The sequence below is a fragment of the Quercus lobata genome, chromosome 2 (assembly GCF_001633185.2).
Source record: "Quercus lobata isolate SW786 chromosome 2, ValleyOak3.0 Primary Assembly, whole genome shotgun sequence".
Taxonomy (NCBI): domain Eukaryota; kingdom Viridiplantae; phylum Streptophyta; class Magnoliopsida; order Fagales; family Fagaceae; genus Quercus; species Quercus lobata.
Window position 1 is genome coordinate 21,491,001 of NC_044905.1, and position 19,485 is coordinate 21,510,485.

The 19,485-nt window shown below is 40.0% G+C and overlaps 3 protein-coding genes across 3 annotated transcripts; all 3 read right to left on the reverse strand.

The window, feature by feature from the left end:
• Nucleotides 1-4,338: 4,338 nt before the first annotated feature.
• Nucleotides 4,339-6,544, reverse strand: LOC115978168. The gene is made up of 5 exons (XM_031100191.1): nt 6,463-6,544; nt 6,277-6,339; nt 5,589-6,141; nt 5,205-5,417; nt 4,339-5,106 (listed from the first exon to the last, which is right to left on the reverse strand). Exons 3-5 carry the CDS (start codon nt 5,590-5,592, stop codon nt 4,502-4,504), a joined length of 822 nt encoding a protein of 273 aa, XP_030956051.1. The 5' UTR covers nt 5,593-6,141; nt 6,277-6,339; nt 6,463-6,544; the 3' UTR covers nt 4,339-4,501.
• A 4,957-nt stretch (nt 6,545-11,501) lies between these two features.
• On the reverse strand, nt 11,502-12,544 carry LOC115974935 (ATP synthase subunit b', chloroplastic). Its single transcript, XM_031095515.1, has one exon. The coding sequence runs from the start codon at nt 12,280-12,282 to the stop codon at nt 11,617-11,619; it is 666 nt and encodes a 221-aa protein (XP_030951375.1). The 5' UTR covers nt 12,283-12,544; the 3' UTR covers nt 11,502-11,616.
• LOC115974933 lies at nt 12,320-18,703 on the reverse strand. The gene is made up of 5 exons (XM_031095514.1): nt 18,148-18,703; nt 17,764-17,863; nt 16,604-16,703; nt 14,583-14,671; nt 12,320-13,317 (listed from the first exon to the last, which is right to left on the reverse strand). The coding sequence occupies exons 1-5, from the start codon at nt 18,377-18,379 to the stop codon at nt 12,996-12,998; spliced, it is 843 nt and encodes a 280-aa protein (XP_030951374.1). The 5' UTR covers nt 18,380-18,703; the 3' UTR covers nt 12,320-12,995.
• Nucleotides 18,704-19,485: the final 782 nt, after the last annotated feature.

A 19,485-nucleotide genomic window follows, 5' to 3' on the forward strand; every position in this document is an offset into this window, starting at 1 on the left:
GATACAACATAATTTGTAAAAAAATGCCATAGCTACCAAGTACAAGCCAACCTGATTCACACTCATCCGCAGAACTTACACAACATGGTCACCCCATGACCCTTCCATACTTGGGGGCTTGATTTGGTGGGACTAGTTAACCCACCATCACGTGGATACATATGGATCCTGGTGGCGACGGAATACTTAACCAAATGGGCAGAGACAGTGCCACTCCTTAAAGCCAAAGGAGGAGCAGTAGCAAACTTCATCAAAGAAAACATAATTGTGAGGTTTGGGGTACCCCATAGGATTATCGGTGACAAGGGCACACCCTTTGTCAACAGTGATGTGAGGAAGATGCTGGAATTCTACCAAGTCAAGCACTATCATTCATCGCCCTACCCTCAAGGAAATGGACAGGCAGTGGCGACAAACAAGACCCTCATAAAGATCATCAGCAAAATGAGCTAAAAGTATACAGGAGGATGGGCAATGCACTTTCTAGACGCTCTTTGGGCTTATAGAAATTTGCCAAAGTCAGCCACAGGGTTTCCACCCTTTTCCTTAGTCTACGGGACAGAATCAATGAGCTCGGCAGAAGTGATGACTCTGTCTTTAAGAGTTATGTAGATGCGAGAGAAGGAAAATGAGAAAGGGGTTTTAGTGGCAGAAAGGTTTGAAGACCTAGAAGGGCTTGATGAAAGAAGGGAAAAGACCTAAGAGTGTAACCGCAGATATAGACAAAGGATGATTGAAGCCTATGGCAGAATGACTAAAGAGAGAGTGTTCACGGAATGAAAACTCGTGTTAAAGGTAGCAAGCTATGTCAGGCGAGGCATGGCAGGACCGTTTAAGTTTGCACCAAAATAGGAGGGACTCCTTATGATAAATGAGGCACATCTAAGTGGGTATTACTGTTTGGCCTAGATGGATGGCAAAGACCTGATGGATCCCATCAATGGGAAGTGGCTGAAACGTTATTATGCTTAAGAGAAAAAGTTATGTAGTTCTCCCTTTTGTTTAATGTTTTTTTTATGTTTCCATCAAGTGACAATGTCACAAGACATGATTGTAACATGCTTTTAATAGTATGTAATGAAAGAAGTATGAAGCATTACAAAAGCATACCATGTCATAGCAATAGCCAAAAGTAGTAGTAGAGTGTAGCATCATAGTTACAAACCTAAATTGTGGTAGTCATATTATGGAGGGCCTTTTTGTAATGTTGGGTTGGGCTGCCTCCTGCCGTACTAGACCCAAGTATTTTGGATTAGAGAGTTGAGACCGGTTCAACTGCAACTTACTTTGGTCCGGTTTGTGCAAAAACTATACCTCGTTTGCCAAGAACATGCCCATGGCAAGCAGAGATGATTTGGATGGGTTATAGCAAGCAGACATGATAGTAATAATAAAAGAAAGTGTTTTTGCCTTTAGATAAAGTGAACAAATAATCCCCAATTAAAATGATAATCACAATAATAAGGAACATCTTGTAAAGAAAATAGTGGGAATAAATGGGTGAGGCACGAGTTAGCAAAAGAAATAAAAAATAGAAAAGATTAATCTGATGTGCCAAGTTATGTCACAGGACCAAGACTAAAAAGGGAAAATTGTTTTTCCTCAATGCAAACAATCTCCTAGGGAAAATCCTATCGTGGAAATTAATCACTTTGAGGGAAACGGGCCTAAATGGCTTGTGCCCAAAAGAATCCTTAGCTTTTGGTAGAGAGCAGGACTGTTAAAGGGAGAGAGAGGACAACTTATTGATGCATGCTTGCCATTCTATACTCCCCTTTTTCTATTCTTTCTAGTTTTTCCTTTCTTTCTTTTCTTTTCCTTTTCTTTCTCAGTGTTTACTTATTTGTTGCAATTCTCTCTTAGAGGTTGCTATTACCGTGTTCGTGATGGTGATCGTGATGACTCCCTCCCTTTTTGTTGTGCACAGTAAATGTCCTTTATATAGTGTCTGTCGTGACCGAATTTTACCATTTTAGCCTTTAACAACCTTTGTTTGATCAGGGTGTCCATGCCGACCACTTACTGGTTTGCTAGTCGCTCAGCCATCATCACTTACCTATGCTAGTCGTGCCACCAGACAAAGAAGACTATTTTGTTTGTTTGCTTGCTGTGGCACTCTTATCTGCTACGATGTGGGTGCTCTCTCTCTTCTTATCTCTCATGGCATGCACCTAGTGGTCCCAACACATCATTACTTTCTTTGGTTGGTATGTCATCCCAGCAGGACATTTCCCCCAAAAGAGCTTGAGCAAGAACCCTAGAATAGCTTTTCCCCTCTCCTCATTGCTAGACCATGCCCTCTTACCTCTGACCCATGACCTCACCACCTCCTGTATTGGTTGGGTACAGGTTGGGGATGTCTGGGTCTTGTGTGTGCTTCACTTCCATGTATGTCTAAATTCTGCCTGCTGCTCATGTGTTTGCTGTAGTTTGGAGACTTGTCTTCACATTCTACCATCCATTCTTGGCTTTTTATGGCGTGAACCATTTTCTGGCTTCTCATTCTTTAGGGCCCGCTCCCTTCGGGGGCTGGGCTTTTGCTTGATTGTGGGATTTTCCTCCTTCATCCCATTCTCTTACTCTTTTCTATAGTCTTTGCATTTCCTGTCGTATTGCTCTGCTGTTCTTGCTATGGTATTATTTGACCCAAGCTTGTCGGGCCTCTTTGGGCTTGTTGCTTATTCTTCTTTAAATGACTCGGTGTAGTCACTTGGGCTTTTTCGTTACATTGCTTGCGGGCTCCTATGTCCCATTTTCCTTTTGGGCATCTTTGGCCCATTTACTTTCCTTGGGCATTCTCGACCCTTTCTAATCCTGTGTTCCCATGGGCTTTTATTACTAACTCCCTTGGGTTTTCCTGACCCAATTACTTTATCCTTCATCCTTGGTGTTCATGAACTTTCCATTAACCCCTTACTTTCTTTATTTTCATTACTTCGGGCCTGCTATGACCCATTCTCACTTTTCTACATAATATACTACCCATAGGTTTGCTACTTCTCTCTTTCTGAGCTCCTTTAGGCCCGTTTGCTTTCTCAAGGCCCATTTGTTTATTTTATGGTCTTATGATCCATTATTCCTGCCGCTTGAGCTTAATGGCTTTTCTATCCAATTACTAACTCATTTCTGCCCATGTTGCTGGGCTTCTTCTTTCTATTGGGCACTTAGGAGAGTGTGGGGAACATCAAGGGAAGAAAAAGCTGTACAGATGTCTGCTACAAATGGGTTACTACTGGTCCACTATAAAGAAAGATACAGCAGAATTTGTAAAAAAATGCTACAGCTGCCAAGTACAAGCCAACCTAATTCACACTTATCCGCAGAACTTACACAGCATAGTCACCCCATGACCCTTCCACACTTAGGGGCTTGATTTGGTGGGACCAGTTAACCCACCATTGCGTGGATACATATGAATCTTGGTGGCTACAGAATACTTCACCAAATGGGCAAAGGCAGTGCCACTCCATAAAGCCATAGGGGGAGTAGTAGCAAACTTCATAAAAAAAAAACATAACTGTGAGGTTTGGGGTACCCCACAGGATTATTGGTGACAATGGCACACCTTTTTTCAACAGTGATGTGAGGAAGATGTTGGAATTCTACTAAGTCAAGCACCATCATTCATCACCCTATTACCCTCAAGGAAATGGGCAGGCGTAGGCGACAAACAAGACCCTCATAAAGATCATCAGCAAAATGAGCCAAGAGTATACAGAAGGATGGGTAATGCACCTACCAGACGCTCTTTGGGTTTATAAAAATTCGCCAAAGTCAACCACAGGGTTTTCACCCTTTTCCTTAGTCTACGGGACAGAGGTAATAAGCCCGACAGAAGTGATGACTCTGTCTTTAAGAGTTATGCAGATGCGGGAGAAGGAAAACGAGAAAGGGGTTTTTGTAGCAAAAAGGTATGAAGACCTAGAAGGGCTTGATAAAAGAAGGGAAGAGGCCTAAGAGCATAGCCACAGATATAGACAAAGGATGACTGAAGCTGATGGCAAAATGACTAAAGAGAGAGTGTTCGTGGAAGGACAACTTGTGTTAAAGCGGACTACGTCAGGCGAGACATGGTAGGATTGTCTAAGTTTGCACCAAAATAGAATGGCAAATTATCGTTTGCACCAGATGGATGGCAAAATCCTGATGGATCCCATCAATGGGAAATGGCTGAAACGTTATTATGCTTAAGAGAAAAAGTCATGTAGTTCTCCCTTTTTATTTATTTATTTTTTATGTTTCCATCAAGTGACTATGTCACAAGACATGATTGTAACATGCTTTTAATAGTATGTAATGAAAGAAGTATGAAGCATTACAAAAGTATACCATGTCATAGCAATAGCCAAAAGTAGTAGTAGAGTGCAGCATCATAGTGACAAACCTAAACTGTGGCAGTCATATCAAACTTGCCAAATAAGCGTTATAGGAAACATAAAGTGTACTAGATGGGGTAGTAAGAGAAGGAAAAGAAAAAAGAAAAAAGGGAACTACATCATCATCAACGAAGCCTAGAAATAAGAGGCTGATCTCCAAAGCGGCTGGATCCACCAATGCTGGAAAGAAGGCGCTCACGACGACCTTCCAAGTCTGCCACCTCCTTCCTCAGAGCCTCGATACGTGTATCAATGGCATCAACAGTAGGCTGAACCTTCCTCATAAAGAAGGCTCGGGCAATCTCACGAAGATGGTCTAGAATGAACTCCACAGCAAAGCCCACATTAACAAGCTCTTGAACCGCAGCCCTCCACTGCAGGATCCTCTTAGTGGAGATAGTGTCAACAAGGTTATGTTCAATGTCATTCATCACACTCCCTAGCAGCTTCAAAAAGTGCTCCCTGGCAGAACGGCCAAGGCGGAATCCTTGCATGAAGTCACCACGGCTACTATAGATCGCCTCCAAATGAAAAGCACAATCCTCGGGAACTTTGAAGCCATGGAAGTCTACATAAGGAGGCCCAGAACCCCAGAAGTCTGCAGGATCAAGGTCATTAACCTCAGGCTGATCAAAACGAGCAAAGATGGCGGCGGCCTCACTCATTGGGTTTGGAACTGTGGCAGAACTATTGCCCACCTCAAACGGATAAGAGGCAGTAGGGAGTGGACCTAACAAGAAACATAAAGTGTGGTATGAGAAACCATGAGCTAAGAAGTATGAACTCACAATGAAGAAGTGAAGAAAGAGATGAGGAAGAGAAAAACACCAGGACCCGTAAGAATAGGGGCTGTGGAGATAGCAAGAACTGGTGTTGGGAGAGTGGTAGAAACTGATACTGTAGGTACTGCAGAAACTGATACTGTAGATATGGTAGAAACTGGTGTTGAAAACATGGCAGAAACAGGTGTTACAGGTGCAGCAGGAGAAGTGGCGGTGGGCATCTCTGTGTTTGTTGCAACTCTTGGCTCCTCAAAAGTCTCTGTAATCAGAGGAATGGACATGCAAAATAAAGGGAGACTACATCAAAGGGTTACATAGATATATGTGTATAAAGAGGAGAAAGAAAAAAGAAAAAAGAAAAAAAGAGAGGGCAATAATAAAAGAAAAAAAGGGGGAAGGAAGGAACTTAACAAGATAAGGAGACACATACCCATGAATTCGGCCTCATGGTCGGCACTCTCCTCTTCATTAGAATCAGAAACTCTCTTCTTTATGGTGGGTTCGTCATTAGGATCCTCAAGAACATCCTCGGATCCCTCAAAGGACAGGTCTGCATCAGGTCCATGTGTAGCAAAGCTTGGAATGGAAGAAGGGGTAACCACCAAAGAAGAGCCATCCTTCACGGCCTAAGATAGAGCCGTAAAGGGATCACTAGTAGAGATAACGAGAGGTGTGGCAAGAGAAGTAACCTCGGTTTGAGCAACAACAAGAGGAATGGCTCCCTCTTGGGGAGTAAGTGTCTCGGTAGGAATGGGAGCAGTCTCACTAACCCTCTTCGTATGAGTACCTTCATCTATGGGTATCGGCTCAGTGGAAGGGACAGGAGCCTCAGCAGAAACTCTCGGTGCAACAACAGGTGTGGCAGGAGTCGCGGCCTCAAACACCACATTAGCCCCATCGTAGAAACCTTCCATAGGTGTGCCCATGGAGGAAGAAATCTCCTCAGCTGTGGGGTGATATATGAAGATAGGCTCAGGCTCGACCTGGGAAACAAAAAAAATAAATAAATAAATAAAAAAATGAGGAAGAAAGGAATGCATAACTGTTGATGATGTAGAAAGGGAGATAAAAAAAAAGATAAAAAAAAAAAAAGGAAGAAAGAAAGGAATGAGATATACCTCGAACTCGGGCTCATAAAGTAATATAGGACGAGTGGCAGATGCATCCTCCTTATGCTTAGACTGCAAAAGAAAAGAAAAAAGAAGACAAGGATGAAGAGATGAGTCAACAAGAATATAAGGGTTAGCTGCAGGAAGCACTATAAAAAACATAAAGAAGATAAAGCAAAATTAGAGATAACATACTCTCCTCTCAATAGTGGTGGATGCAAGAGGGGGTGATATCTTTCTCTTGCTGCCTCGGGTCCTACTAGAAGGGGGAGCATCAGTAGATGGCTGCAGGGCAGTAGGCTTAGACTTGTTGGCTGTAGGGCGCCTACTAGAACGGGTACAGGTGGAAGGAGGAGGAGAGCTCTTTAAAACTATGTTGCCTATGGGAGGGAGGTTATTCTCAAAAGGTACAATGTCTGAACAAGCCTCAGAAGAATCACTACCCTTCTTGGCAGACTTAGACTTGGTAGAACTCTTCTTACTTGGCACAGAAATTTTGTCACCTTTACTTTCTTCTCCCAACCCGTGGGATAGTCATTGGCATGCCAGAACCACCTTCTATCCTTCTTAACCCATTCAAATATGGCAGATCGACTCTGCTTCCTAGCGTATGCCAACACAGACTTAAAGGGTAGAAGCAGCCGAGGGTTGGCATAAATAATTGCACTAAGTCCATCAGGAGGAATAAGAGAAAATCCACGGCTGCCCAACAACTCCTTCTCAAATGAGGTCATCACAGCCTGCCAATATCTGTGCATGGCAGGAGTACAAATACCCTCTCTCTATGAACCTGGGACAGTGATTGCAGTAAAACAATTTCTAGTATCAACAAACAGACCCATAACATAATCAACACATGTGTAACCTGTACCTAAGTCCCTATATGCTCTCCAAGAAAACCCAATTCCTTTATCAAAAAACTCAATAGCAGGATGACCAATTGGCTTCAAACCAACCCAACGAAAAGCCAATGGAAAATCAAACTTGAATCAGCCATAGAAATAAGTGATAACTCTCGGACATGACTGGTACCTCTCCTTGGCGAAGCGAACAAGCCTACACTTTGCCAAATGTCTAGCACAACGCTCATACAACAGATGCTGCAGAATAGTACTGTGAACGGAAGAAGTAACAATATGGCAGGAACCCGCCTGATCCTCATCACTCTGCAGGATGTCTAACTGAACATACAGATGCCCCAGAAACATGGGCGCCAATGGCAGACTAAACCTAGCAGATATCTTAATAGCTAATCGAAAATACAAAGGCTTCACAGCATAGTGGGGATGGGAGCCAAAGACAAACTTACAAAGCTAGATCGCGACAAAGGCTGCACGATGAGCAGCAATAGAGAACTTAGAGGAGGAACCAACCCAATACGACAACTTCACGTTGCCATTTATCCTCTTCTTTAACTCGACTTCCACGACCTCTTCTTCTAGAAAAAGCTCTAAAGTGCCAGGGTCAACATTACCAAGGATGGGCAAAAGCAATTGGTTTGCCACATCTTCTAGAGTCACGGTGATCTCATTGCAGGAGAAAAAAAAAGTGTGAGTGGTGGTACACCATCGGTGGACCAAATGGCGAAGGTTGAAGAGGTCCCTATAGTTAGATAAGCAGCGGGAGGAAACAATTGCCTTCAATACGCTGGCCCGCTATAGCAATCCCATAAAACCCATGTCAGACAACTCCTTATCCACCCATTCCTTCCAACCCAAAGCGATACCCGATCCAAACTTGAAAAGGATGGGCACGGGGAGTGAAGTACCTTGGCGGATGACAAGGTCTGGAATCGAAGAAACCAACGAAGCCGTATTGCGACGGCAGAGGGCAAGCCACACACGGCCCGGCGGCAGCGGCAACATGTAATCATCAGGAACTTTTGGGAAGTGGCCATGGGTATCATACCAAGGGTCTATGAGAGGAGTGCACTCGCTATCGGAATCGTGTTGTGCCCCCTCCTCCTCGAAATGGTCTGATTCGAAATAGATGGCCTCTTCGCCTACATCTCGCACAACAGGATCGTCGGAGACAACCTCTTTCCCCTTACGGCGGGAAGAACCTTGGCCTTTTGCCGGTGTCATAGTGTAGCGGTTGATCGGAGTAAATGGATGGTAGTGTTTGAGAGAGAGAACACAGTGAAGAAAGGGAAGAGGAGAAGGTGTTTGCGTTTGGAATATGAAGGGAATCTCTCTTAAGTATCAACGTCATTAAAGATGACGCGAAAGGATGTGATGGGTCAGCCATCGAATAAGGGATGGAATTAATGAAGTGGATGCCGTGTTTCAGAATAACTGCTAAACTAAGAAATTCGAAGAGATAACACTGTTCATGGCAAGAAATGAAAAAAAAAAAATACATATATGTATATATATAAGCTGGGGTCCACTGTTCGAAAAAGCCTGCGAAGAAAAAAAAGAAGGAAAGACAAAAAGAACAGGGAAGTCTTTTATTTGCATATGAACCGCAAGAACACTTCATATGCTCAGGGGATTAAATGTTGATGCTCATTTTGGGAAGCCCGGTAGAAGGAAGAAGCCCAACAATATGGGCAAAGAAGAGTTAGAGAGTGGATAGAAAAACCATTAAACTCAAGCGGCAGGAATAATGAATCATAGGCCCGTAAAATAAACAAATGGGCCTTTAGGAAGCAAACGGGCCTAAAAGAGTCCAAAGAGAGAAGTTGCAAACTATGGGTAGTATGTGATGTAGAAAAGTGAGAATGGGTCATAGCAAGCCCGAAGTAATGTAAGTAAAGAAAGTAAGGGGTTGATGGAAAGCCCATGAGCCCTAAGGATGAAGGATAAGATAATTGGGTTAGAGAAGCCCAAATGAGTTAGTAAAAGCTCATGAGAAAGCAAAATTAGAAAAAGGGCCAAGAATGCTCAAGGAAAGCAAATGGGCCAAGAATGCCCAAGAAGAAATAAATGGGACAAAGGAGCCCACAAGCAATGTAATAAAAAAACCTAAAGTAGCATGAGTATGAATCCAATGACCATATTGAATCATTGAGAGAAGAATAAGCAATAGGCCTAAAAAGGCCCAACAGGCCTGAGTCAAATAGCATCACAGCAGGAGTGATAGAGTGGTATGGTAGGAAATGGTAGCAAGACTACGGAAGGAGTAAAAGAATTGGCTAAAGGAAGAAAAGCCTACAAATCAGGCAAAGCCCAGCCCCTAAAGGGAGCAGGCCATAAAGAATGGAAAATCAAAAAATAGCTCACACCATAAGAAATCAAGGATGGGTGGCAGAATGTGCAGACGAGCCTCCAGAACATGATAAACGCATGAGTAGCGGACAAGTTTCAGACATACACATAAGTGGAGCACGCATAAGGCCTTGATATCATCAGCCTGTACCCAGTCAATACAGAAAGTGGTGGGTCATGGGTCTGAGGTAAGAGAGGGTATGATCTGGCGGTGAGGAGAGGAGAAAACCTATTCTATGTTCTTACTTAGGTTCTTTTAGGGGAAATGTCCTGTTGGGATGACATACTATCTAAAAGAAGTAAGGATGAGCTAGAACCACTAGGTGCATGCCATGAGGGATAGGAAGAGAGAAAGCACCCACACCGTAGCAGGTAGGAATGCCATGGTAAACAAGCAAACAAAATAGTCTTCTTTGTCTGGTGATGGAGAGTGGCACAGTCAGCACAGGTAAGTGGTGGTGATTGGACAATTGACAAATCAGTGGTGGTCGGCAAGGACACCTAGATCAGATAAAGGTGGTTAAAGGCTAAAATGGTAAAAACCAGTCACAACAGGCAGTATATAAATGACCCTTGCCGTGCACAAGAAAAGGAGGGGGGGGGGGAGGTGGCAGTATAGGAACTAGGAAGAGAGAATCACAACCTACTAGATGGGTAAGCACTAAGAAAAGACAATAAGGGAGAAAAGAATCAGACATAACAAAAAACAAGGAGAAAAGAGAGAATCAGTAAGAAAAAACGAAGAGTGTAGAATGACAGGCATACACTAATAGGTTAATCCCTTCTCTCCCTCTAAATGCATACTCTCTACCAGAGGCAAATGATTCTTTTGGGCATAAGCCATTCAGGCTCGTTTCCCTCAAAGTGATTAATTTCTACGGTAAGATCTTCCTGAGAGATTATTCACATTGAGAAAAATGGTTCCCTCCTTGATCTTGGTCTTGCAACATAACTTGGCATGACGGATTGATCTTTTTTTTCTTGATAACTCATTTCTTCCTCATTTACTTCCGCCATTTTCTTTACAAGGTGTTTCTTATCATTGTGGTCCTCATTTTAATTGGAGATTCTTTCTTTATTCTGTCTAATGGCAAAAATACTTTCTTTTATTACTATTATTACATCTGCTTGCCATAACCCTTCCATTGCAGCGGAGCTGCTATGGGCATGTGACCAAAACTTTGGCAAATGAGGCATCGTTTGTACACAAGTCGGATTAAAGTGGATTACAGTTGGATCGGTCCCGACTCTCTTATCCAGAACTCTTAGGCCTAGTACAGCAAGAGACAACCTAGCCCAAAATCATAAAAAGGCCCACCACACATGTAAAATTCATTGATCATTGTTTATAAAGGGTAATCAATAATCACTCGTTTTATAGGTGTTATTACATTGCACAGCATCGATCATCAAAGATAGGTGTCCATAAGAGGCTATTATTGAATCATTTTATTTTAAAGGACATTTAATCATGGTTTAAAAAACAGATAAATATATCCAAACCAATTTAAAGGAATCCCAATTGTATATGTCATATCAAACGAAGCTTTGCATATGTTCTAAATGTCATATTATACAGTTTACAGGTGAGGAAATACCGATTGTAAAATTCGTAAATGAAAGCAAACAAGAAGAAAAATTGGGAAGCTCATTTTTCATTGATCACTGAGTTTCAATAAGAGGCTATACACAGTGATTTCCATTCTCTCTGTTTCTCCTATACAATGAAAAATATGAAGTCATGAACCCAAGCGTAGAGAAGACTAGAAACTCTGTAAGTATTGATTTGTTTCATATTCACTGTTTTGCTCAAACAGCTCAAACAAACACTTTCTTTTGACAATGTTTCTTTCATAAAGGACATCAAATATCGACTCAAATTCTCAATAGATAAGGGCTACAAATTTAAAGTGATTGCAAGTTTGCAACTCCTCAAACTAAAACTAATTTTTTCCCATTTGCCGACAGAAGCTGCTGATATGAATTGAAATCTATAAGCAAAAATTGCAAATTTCATAGGCACAATCAAAGAAAAAGAAAAAGGGGATGAATTAAGTACACAGAGAGTTTACTGTTTACAAAACTAACAACATTGATTCATTAAAGATGATGTGAATACAATACAAACCCAAAAATTTAATTAGACAGTAGGAAGGACCTTCTTGACAATTTCCTGGCTTAGAGCAGCAATCTGAGAATCAAGTGCCTTAAGAGTTTCTTCCTTCTGCAGCTCCAAACTGGCCAAGGCTTCTTGCAATTCTGCCTCCACTTTCTTCCTTCCCTCCGCCAGCTTCTGCTCCACCTCTTCCTGTGTTTCCTTCTTCATCTTGCTTAGCGCCGCCGCTATCTCGGCCCTGGCAGCCTTCATCACCGCTGCGGCCTGCTCTTCCAACTGCTTCACCTCTCCAGAAGTGTCCTTCACGTCGTTGAGCTTGGCCCTTATGGCAGCATCTCTTTCGTCCATGAATTTGCCAACTGGGGTGTAGTAGATCTTGTCTAGAGCGACCATGAGGAACAAGAATTCTGCCACGATGATTGGGAGGGTGAGGTTGAAGTCGAAGAGTGCTGCTTTTTCCATCTCTACAGATAGGGAAGGTGGGGCCAGGGTGAGTGAGGTGGCGGCTACTAGGGACAGGGATTTGAGTGTGGAGGTTGAGAGTTTGAGGAGTTGGTGTTTTGTGATTTTTGGGGTTGGGAGTTTGGGGAGTGTGATTTGGGACATTGAGAGTTTGGGTTTTGGAGTGGTGGAGAGTGAGGGAGTCGGTGGGGTTAAGGTTCTGGTAGAGGCCATGATCATGTTGGCCATGCCTGCTTACTGCTTTACTGTCACTGATATGAGCTTGTTTGTTCTTCTGGGAGAGAGGGAGTTGTTCTTCTGGGAGAGAGGGAGTGTGTGTGTGTGTGTATTGCGTGATATGGCTGGTTTCTGAGAAGGATGTGTGGGGTGAGAGGGGAGTGGAGGGCTATCTCATTCTTTGCCACACAAATTGATAAATTTTGTGGTCGAGGAGGGGAGCCAGTTGGGTGGAAGTGTTTCTCACGTGCTGTGGGGTGCGTGACATCTCAAATTCTTCATATCTCCAATTGGCCGTATAAAATCAGAAACTATTAAGCAGGGAGGAAAATTCATGGATAAAATCTTAAAATTATATTTTTAGTCAAGTAACCAATTTAATGAGAGGTTGAACCGGGTAACCAAGGTTTTGAAACCTCGTGGCTTAATAGAGAGGTCCTCTATTACGGTTCAATGAACAAAACCTTACGGGTAAGTCCCTAGGAGTGAGATATACGGGACGTTATAATCTTGTTCATGTATGACACCTTTAGGCCACAGGAATAAAATGTATACTAGTTGTTTGAACTTTTCATTGGTGCAATCAAGCATTGAATGATCTTTTGTTGCCTATGTACGCATCTGCGTTTCAAAATTTTTAGAACGCAAATCTCAGCTTGTTAAGAACAGAAGAACATTATGGATTTGAAAATAAGAATCCTCTCTAACCTATACAAGCATTAGCATCAATCCTCTCTCCATTTATCCCTCCGAGAATTGCGTTTCTTCCTGCAAAACCATATGATCTTTCTAAAACCACCCACTAAACCAGTGCCCATTCCTGAAGGACAAGCCAAGCCTACAACTTTCTTCCTCTTAACAGTTGCTTGTCTGGTGCATAAGAACCACCCTCCCAATAGGTGAGCAATCCTGGCCTTGCGGGGTTTAATCAAACAACGATCTTTTTTGTCATAATGCTGGAGCTTCCCCTTCTCTATATCACTACAATTGTCGTCTTCCTTGTCTTTTTGTTCTCCTTCCTCGCAGCTATTTGATTGCGATAATGACCTGCATATTTCCAATTAAATGTACATTATCAACAAAAGTAAAGGAAGCACTAGATTTAGTGGACATGCACGGTTTAAGCATATGAACTCAATTACAGAGCAAAATACATCTTTAATGTTATCCACATTAGCTTATACGCATGCCACCAAAGTCCAACCTTCTAATGATGATTTTACTTAACAAACACTAACATTTTTTTTTTCAAACGATATTGTATAGAACATATTAGCTTAGAGAGGTTGCAAATCACTTTTGATCCCCTAATGCTTGCTGCATAAAGACATCTGCCTTCCAGTTCTGCCAACCATGTGATTAGTTGACCAGTAAATAGGGTAAGGGGCTTTCTAACCAAGAGCCCTAAAAATAAAAACGACAAAAAAGAAGAAAGACCAGGGCTTTTTAGAGCAATGCCTCCTGTGATTTTATAGATACAAGAGCCTGCACTGCAAGGAACTTCCAATATATTTCCAATCAGCATAGAGTCCCAACCCATATTTTACAGGTTCTATAGTCACTCCCTGAACAGAGGGACAAACTTTGTTGCTTTCAATAAAGCAAGGATATTCCAAACTCTTAGTGAAGCAAGGGTGAACTTTAATCTTGCAGAAATGCACTATGTTTAAAAACGGTAGGGCAGGAAAATGTGGAACTTGTCCACTCAGAACATAGAATATCTTACAACCAGAAGGAAACATCTTTTTGCATAACAATAACATGAAGCCATTGCTTAATTACAGTGGATTGTGAAACACTCTCTTGCCGGCTATCACAAATGAAACCACCTAGTGGGTAACATATCTGATTACCTGTGGCAAATATCAACCTTGATCCTTGCACTAATCAATTTAATTTAATTTTTTTTAACGAAAGTATTAAACATGATCGACTATTAGATATCTCACCATACTTGCACATCAGTAATATCAATCTCATTATGCCCAAGCTTCTTAAACTCAAGGAAAAACATAAAATCCTGTTTAGCTAATTTTTTTAGTAATTATGTAATCATATTGTTGAACTATACTGCAGTATGTAAACCCAGAAGCTTTGTCTGTTGCTACACTTGATACCTGGGTAATTTTAAACACAAGCAAGATGGCCATTCTAATGCAGCATTGCTTGGTAACAATGTCAGTCCTGATCTGTCTAGACAAGTGCAGCTTGTGCAAGTTTTGTTTTAGATTTTTTTATGCGAAAGTTTTTTTTTTGATGTTAATTTTAAGAGACAGTTATTAGAAGATAAAAGGACATAGAGAGAGCTTTACATTTTTCTTTGCTTTGAACCAACATCCCGTTTCTTTGGTCGTTTCTTTCTCAAGTTGTAGCTGATTGAGATGTGCCGGATAAAATGAAGCTGAACTTATCAAAACAAGGACAATAAACATTAAGAAAGAAGTTGAAAGCAATTAACTTCAAATAAAACACTATTTAATTTCATGGACAACAAAAAAAAAAGTTACCAATGATTACGAGATATACAGTCAAAAATAAGAAAAAACAACAAAAGAAAAAATTCAATCTAATGCCAATGTCAAACAATGCACAATGAGCTGAAGTAAGAGGAACACAATGAAAAGATCAGTGAGGGTGACAATTAGTTGAGTTATATCTAAAGAAGAGCAGGACATGCAGACACTGTACTAAGTCACTTGTTAATTGACATTGATTCTTGATAAACAAGAAAGGCAATAGACATGCCATATCACTAAGAATATCAGGCCGATCATAGCCATCTACACTAGCAATGAAATTCACTCAAAGTCGCTTATTAACTGACTTTGCTTCTTGATGGACAAGAGAAGCAACAGACAGGCACTAGCACTAGGAACATCAGACTGATCATAACCATCTACACTAGGAATGAAAATCTCCATCTCTAAACAAATAGTGTTATTGCCCTAATTGAGAATTCAATTGCATTGGTGGTCAGCAAACTGTACCTACACTATGACCAATTGAAACAAAAATAATCATTATAGGGCTATTCTAAACTAGTTCAGATTGGGTCCTGCATCCTCTCTTTGTGTGTTTGAATATACTTAATTGCTCATGCAAGTGCTTGTGTATGTGTGTGTTTGCATTGATAGAATTTATAAATTGGTTTTCAAAGTTTCACAAGCATTCCGCTTCTTTTTTTTTTTTTTCCTTTTTCCTGTCTATGCTTAAGTTTTCATAATATGAAAACAACAGAATATCCTCAGCTACAAAATCGGGCTATTATCTATCTTGGAGCTCTATGCCAATGTGAATTGCACCTGGATTCCCAATAAGGTAATGAAACATCTTAAAGTAAGCATATTAATACACTCTTTATTCCAAACCATCTCATTATACCACAATAAGAAGGTCTTAACTATAACAACATCATCAAAAAGTTATGACCGATAGTTCTCTGTAGCAGATTATGATAAGCACTTTTTCCATAAATCTGGCAAACACTGCATCCAATTATAACTCAATGGGTGCGTTAGTGTATTGAACTGAGTTCCTTTTTATATCTAAAGAGTACTGTCATGAGGTGAGGACACACATACGCACATATGCTAGCCATTAATCTGTGTCCTAAATTCATTTTCAAGCAATCTTTTGGAACAGATTATTTGGCATCATATTTAGCATTAGTAACTTGCATCATAGAACAATCAAATGATGATTAATCATATCTTTATAACATAGACATAAATAAGAGCTGAAGTGCATCAACGAATTGATTTCTCTTACTAAAAAAGTATATTATGTGAAAAGAATTCTGTCATACTGAATTTGTTAATTTCATTTAGGGACAGCCCTCTCTTTTCATTCAATTCATTTGCACACCATTTAACCTTACCCTAGCTCTATTATCACAGTACTGATGTTAATAAAATAAATTCATTGAAAGTTTTTGTATTTTTTCTCCCAGCATAAAGCCTAAGAAAAAAAAGAAATCCTACCAAGCAAAGTCAAATTTATTTAACTGCATCCTTTGAAATAAAAGCACCATTAATAATAATTTTTTTTTTTTTTTAAAGGAAAAGAAAAGAGCAGACTTTCAAATTTGTTTCCATTCATTTTTCTTCTCAACCATAGTAAGGGGTAGAGGAAGATCTCAGAAAATCCATTTTGCACTTCCCAGTTTTACCAAATCAACCAATTCATGGCAAACCCAAGAACAAAGTAAATTTCAACTGGTTAATGGATTCCCATATGGTGGTCTAATACAATTTTAGGGATACTGCATAAAGATCCAAATGGCAAACTTTGCAACAAAATATTTTCTAACAACTAAAGGAAGGCTGCCACAAACCTGATCACCGTCCTTGATGCCATAATTTCTGATAGGGTCAGCTTCAGTGACTAGCTTCTGACCATCATAGCATAAGCAGAAATGCCCCCAAAGATGTGGCCTTCATGAACCAGATTCAAACAAGTAATTCAATGTTAACAATGCAGAATAATTATCCCCAGGTGCTGAGTTTGATGACTGAGAAACTGTGGGAAATGAAAAAAAAAAAAAAAAAAAAAATCTTGAAATATGTAAGATTTGACTCCTGGGTGAAGCAAAAGCCTAGAGCATGTTTGGTTAGAGGGTGAGGAGGGAAAGGGATGGGGACAGTTTAATGAACCTTGTTTGGATGTTGCTGTGAAGGATTTGAGGGGATTTGGAGGGTATCTTACCAATTCAAACCCCTCATTTTTATTTCTCCCAAACTAAGGAATTTAGAGGGGAAGGGGTTCACTTGTATTAAAATTTTAAATTGTCAATTTATATCCAATTCATTAAAATTAGAAAAAGTGGGTTACAGTTAACTTAACTTGTAAAATTTTTTGTCATAAAATAAAGGACATAGGTTTGAATCCCACCTACACCAAAAATAAATCGGTGTCTTAACCTGATGATAAAGAGCAATCATTATGAAGCGGATACCATAGGTTCAAATCCTATCATATCTTTAAAAAAATAATTATAAATAAAATAAAATAAAATATAAAAAAGCAAAAGAGGGCCATAATTATCACTTTATATGACCATTCCCCTCTCTCCTTCCCCTAATTAAATTTTAATGTATCCAAACAAAGTGGAGGGATATCTCAAATCTATTCCACTTCCTCCTACTTAATTTTTAGAACAACCAAATAAGGGAAGGAGTAATCATTCCCCTCCTCTGTCCTCTCCTTCCACCCTTTACCCTCTCCTCTCCTCTCCCTTCAAAACTTCTAATACACTGGTAAAGTGAGCCAAACTAAAAATCCTTTTGAGCAATAACCCTCATATCCTTAAAATCCTTAGATTTGTTAAGAACCAATGTGGCATTTAAAAAAAGAAAAAAGAAAAAAGAACAAAAAAGAAACCATTTAACTTTTCATGGAATAAATAGATTTTGAATCTCATACCCAACTCTAGGCTAAACTGAAAATCTGATTACTCTACTTTTACAAAATGAAAGTGTGTAAAAAGGAAAATACCATGAAATTTTTCCTGGTCCCTTCTGAGGCATGTGATCAAACACTGCCTCCACTGCCTCCTTGAGTTCAGCAATAGTGGCTGTCTTTGTAACTTCAATATCTGTAACCAAAAACCTCAATTACTTCAAAATCCATGAGAGAAAACTTGAAATGTGTTTTGGATTTCAACTTCAAGTCCAGCATATATAAACCCTAACCGCATTGTAGGAAAAGAATTGGAAAAATAAGTTCAAATCCTGAATCAGAAAACTTCACAATCCATTAACTTGATACGTAGTTGTTGTGAGTTTATTCCAAATTTAGAAACCAAAAAAAGCACATTTTCCACACTCATCGATTTTCTCGGTAACCAAACAAACTCGTAGAAGAAAAAGAGAGAATTACCGAAGGAAGAGCCGTCCAATTTGAGGACAGAGAGGTTGAGAGGCTGAGAGGGAAGCTTCGTATACAGAGATTTAGACTTGGGAGAAAGTCCATCGGCTATGAATGAGAAGGACAACTTCATAGACCGCCGATTCCTCTCCACCGAAACCCTAGGCTTCGAGCTGAAACCGCCGCCGTCTTCTTCTTCGTCGTCTTCGTCCTCATCGTCGATTCGTAACCTGTTATCAACCATCGCTTCCACTCGCACCAAACCTCTCTCAACAATCCATAGTCTTATAGAGAGAGAGAGAGAGAGAGAGAGAAGAGAGATTCTTAGGAGAGAAGAACACGCATTGAAGTTGGTAAGAGATGGAGTTAGGGTTAGGATTTTCGCTTTATTGATTTGAGACTCACTGTAACGGAGCTTGTGTCGGAGAGATTCTTTGTTTTGTTTTCAACTCTTTTTTAGAGAGAGAAAGAAAGAATTTACTTTTGTAGGGGGTTTGGCGGGGAAAACTGTTAGAATATGAGAACTTGGAGGGGTAACCGTTTCGCGCGCAAATTCTCCAATTCTGTTTTGGGTACAGGAGATAATTTAGGAAATGTGGTGCACATATTGCCACATTTGGCAGTTCGCACCTTTTTTATTTTTATTTATCCAAACAATGGATTTCTGATATGGTTATGAAAAATAAGGTTATTTGAGGAATTTTTACTAAATAATCTGAATTTTTTTTTTCAAAGTTTTTCAGTGTCATAACTTAGTTAACTTAATTTCCAGTGTGGGTTTCAGTTAGCTCAACTGGTAAAGTCTCTGATGGTTGTATAAGAGATATGGGGTTCAATCCCCGCTTACACAAAAAACTGATTGGTGTTTCGGTCTGATGATAAAGAGCAATCATCAGGAGCGGACGTCATAAGTCAAAACTCTCTCTCAAAAAAAAAAAAAAAAAAACTTAATTTCTAGTTAACTAGGTTATATGATCTTTCTTTACTATTTTTACATAGAATAAATCCATGAAAATATAAAAAATAAAAATCTTTGACCACAAATTAAGCTACAACTTTTCATCTAGTAGACTGTAACTAATGAGTCTATGTAAAATTAACAAACTATCACAATCTCATACTGAGGATAGTTGTAGCAAAAGTTGGTTTTGTTGTTTTAGATCAATTTTAACATTTAGTATTATGTTATTGTTGGACTTTCGATAATAAAAGAAATCGAAAAAATAAAAAGAATTAAATGAATAGATTTAATCAATTATACATACTACACTTTTTTTTCAATATAAGATAAAAATTCTACTCAAACTTAATTTAAGTATATATGTATGTGAAACTCCCTCCTAAAGATTT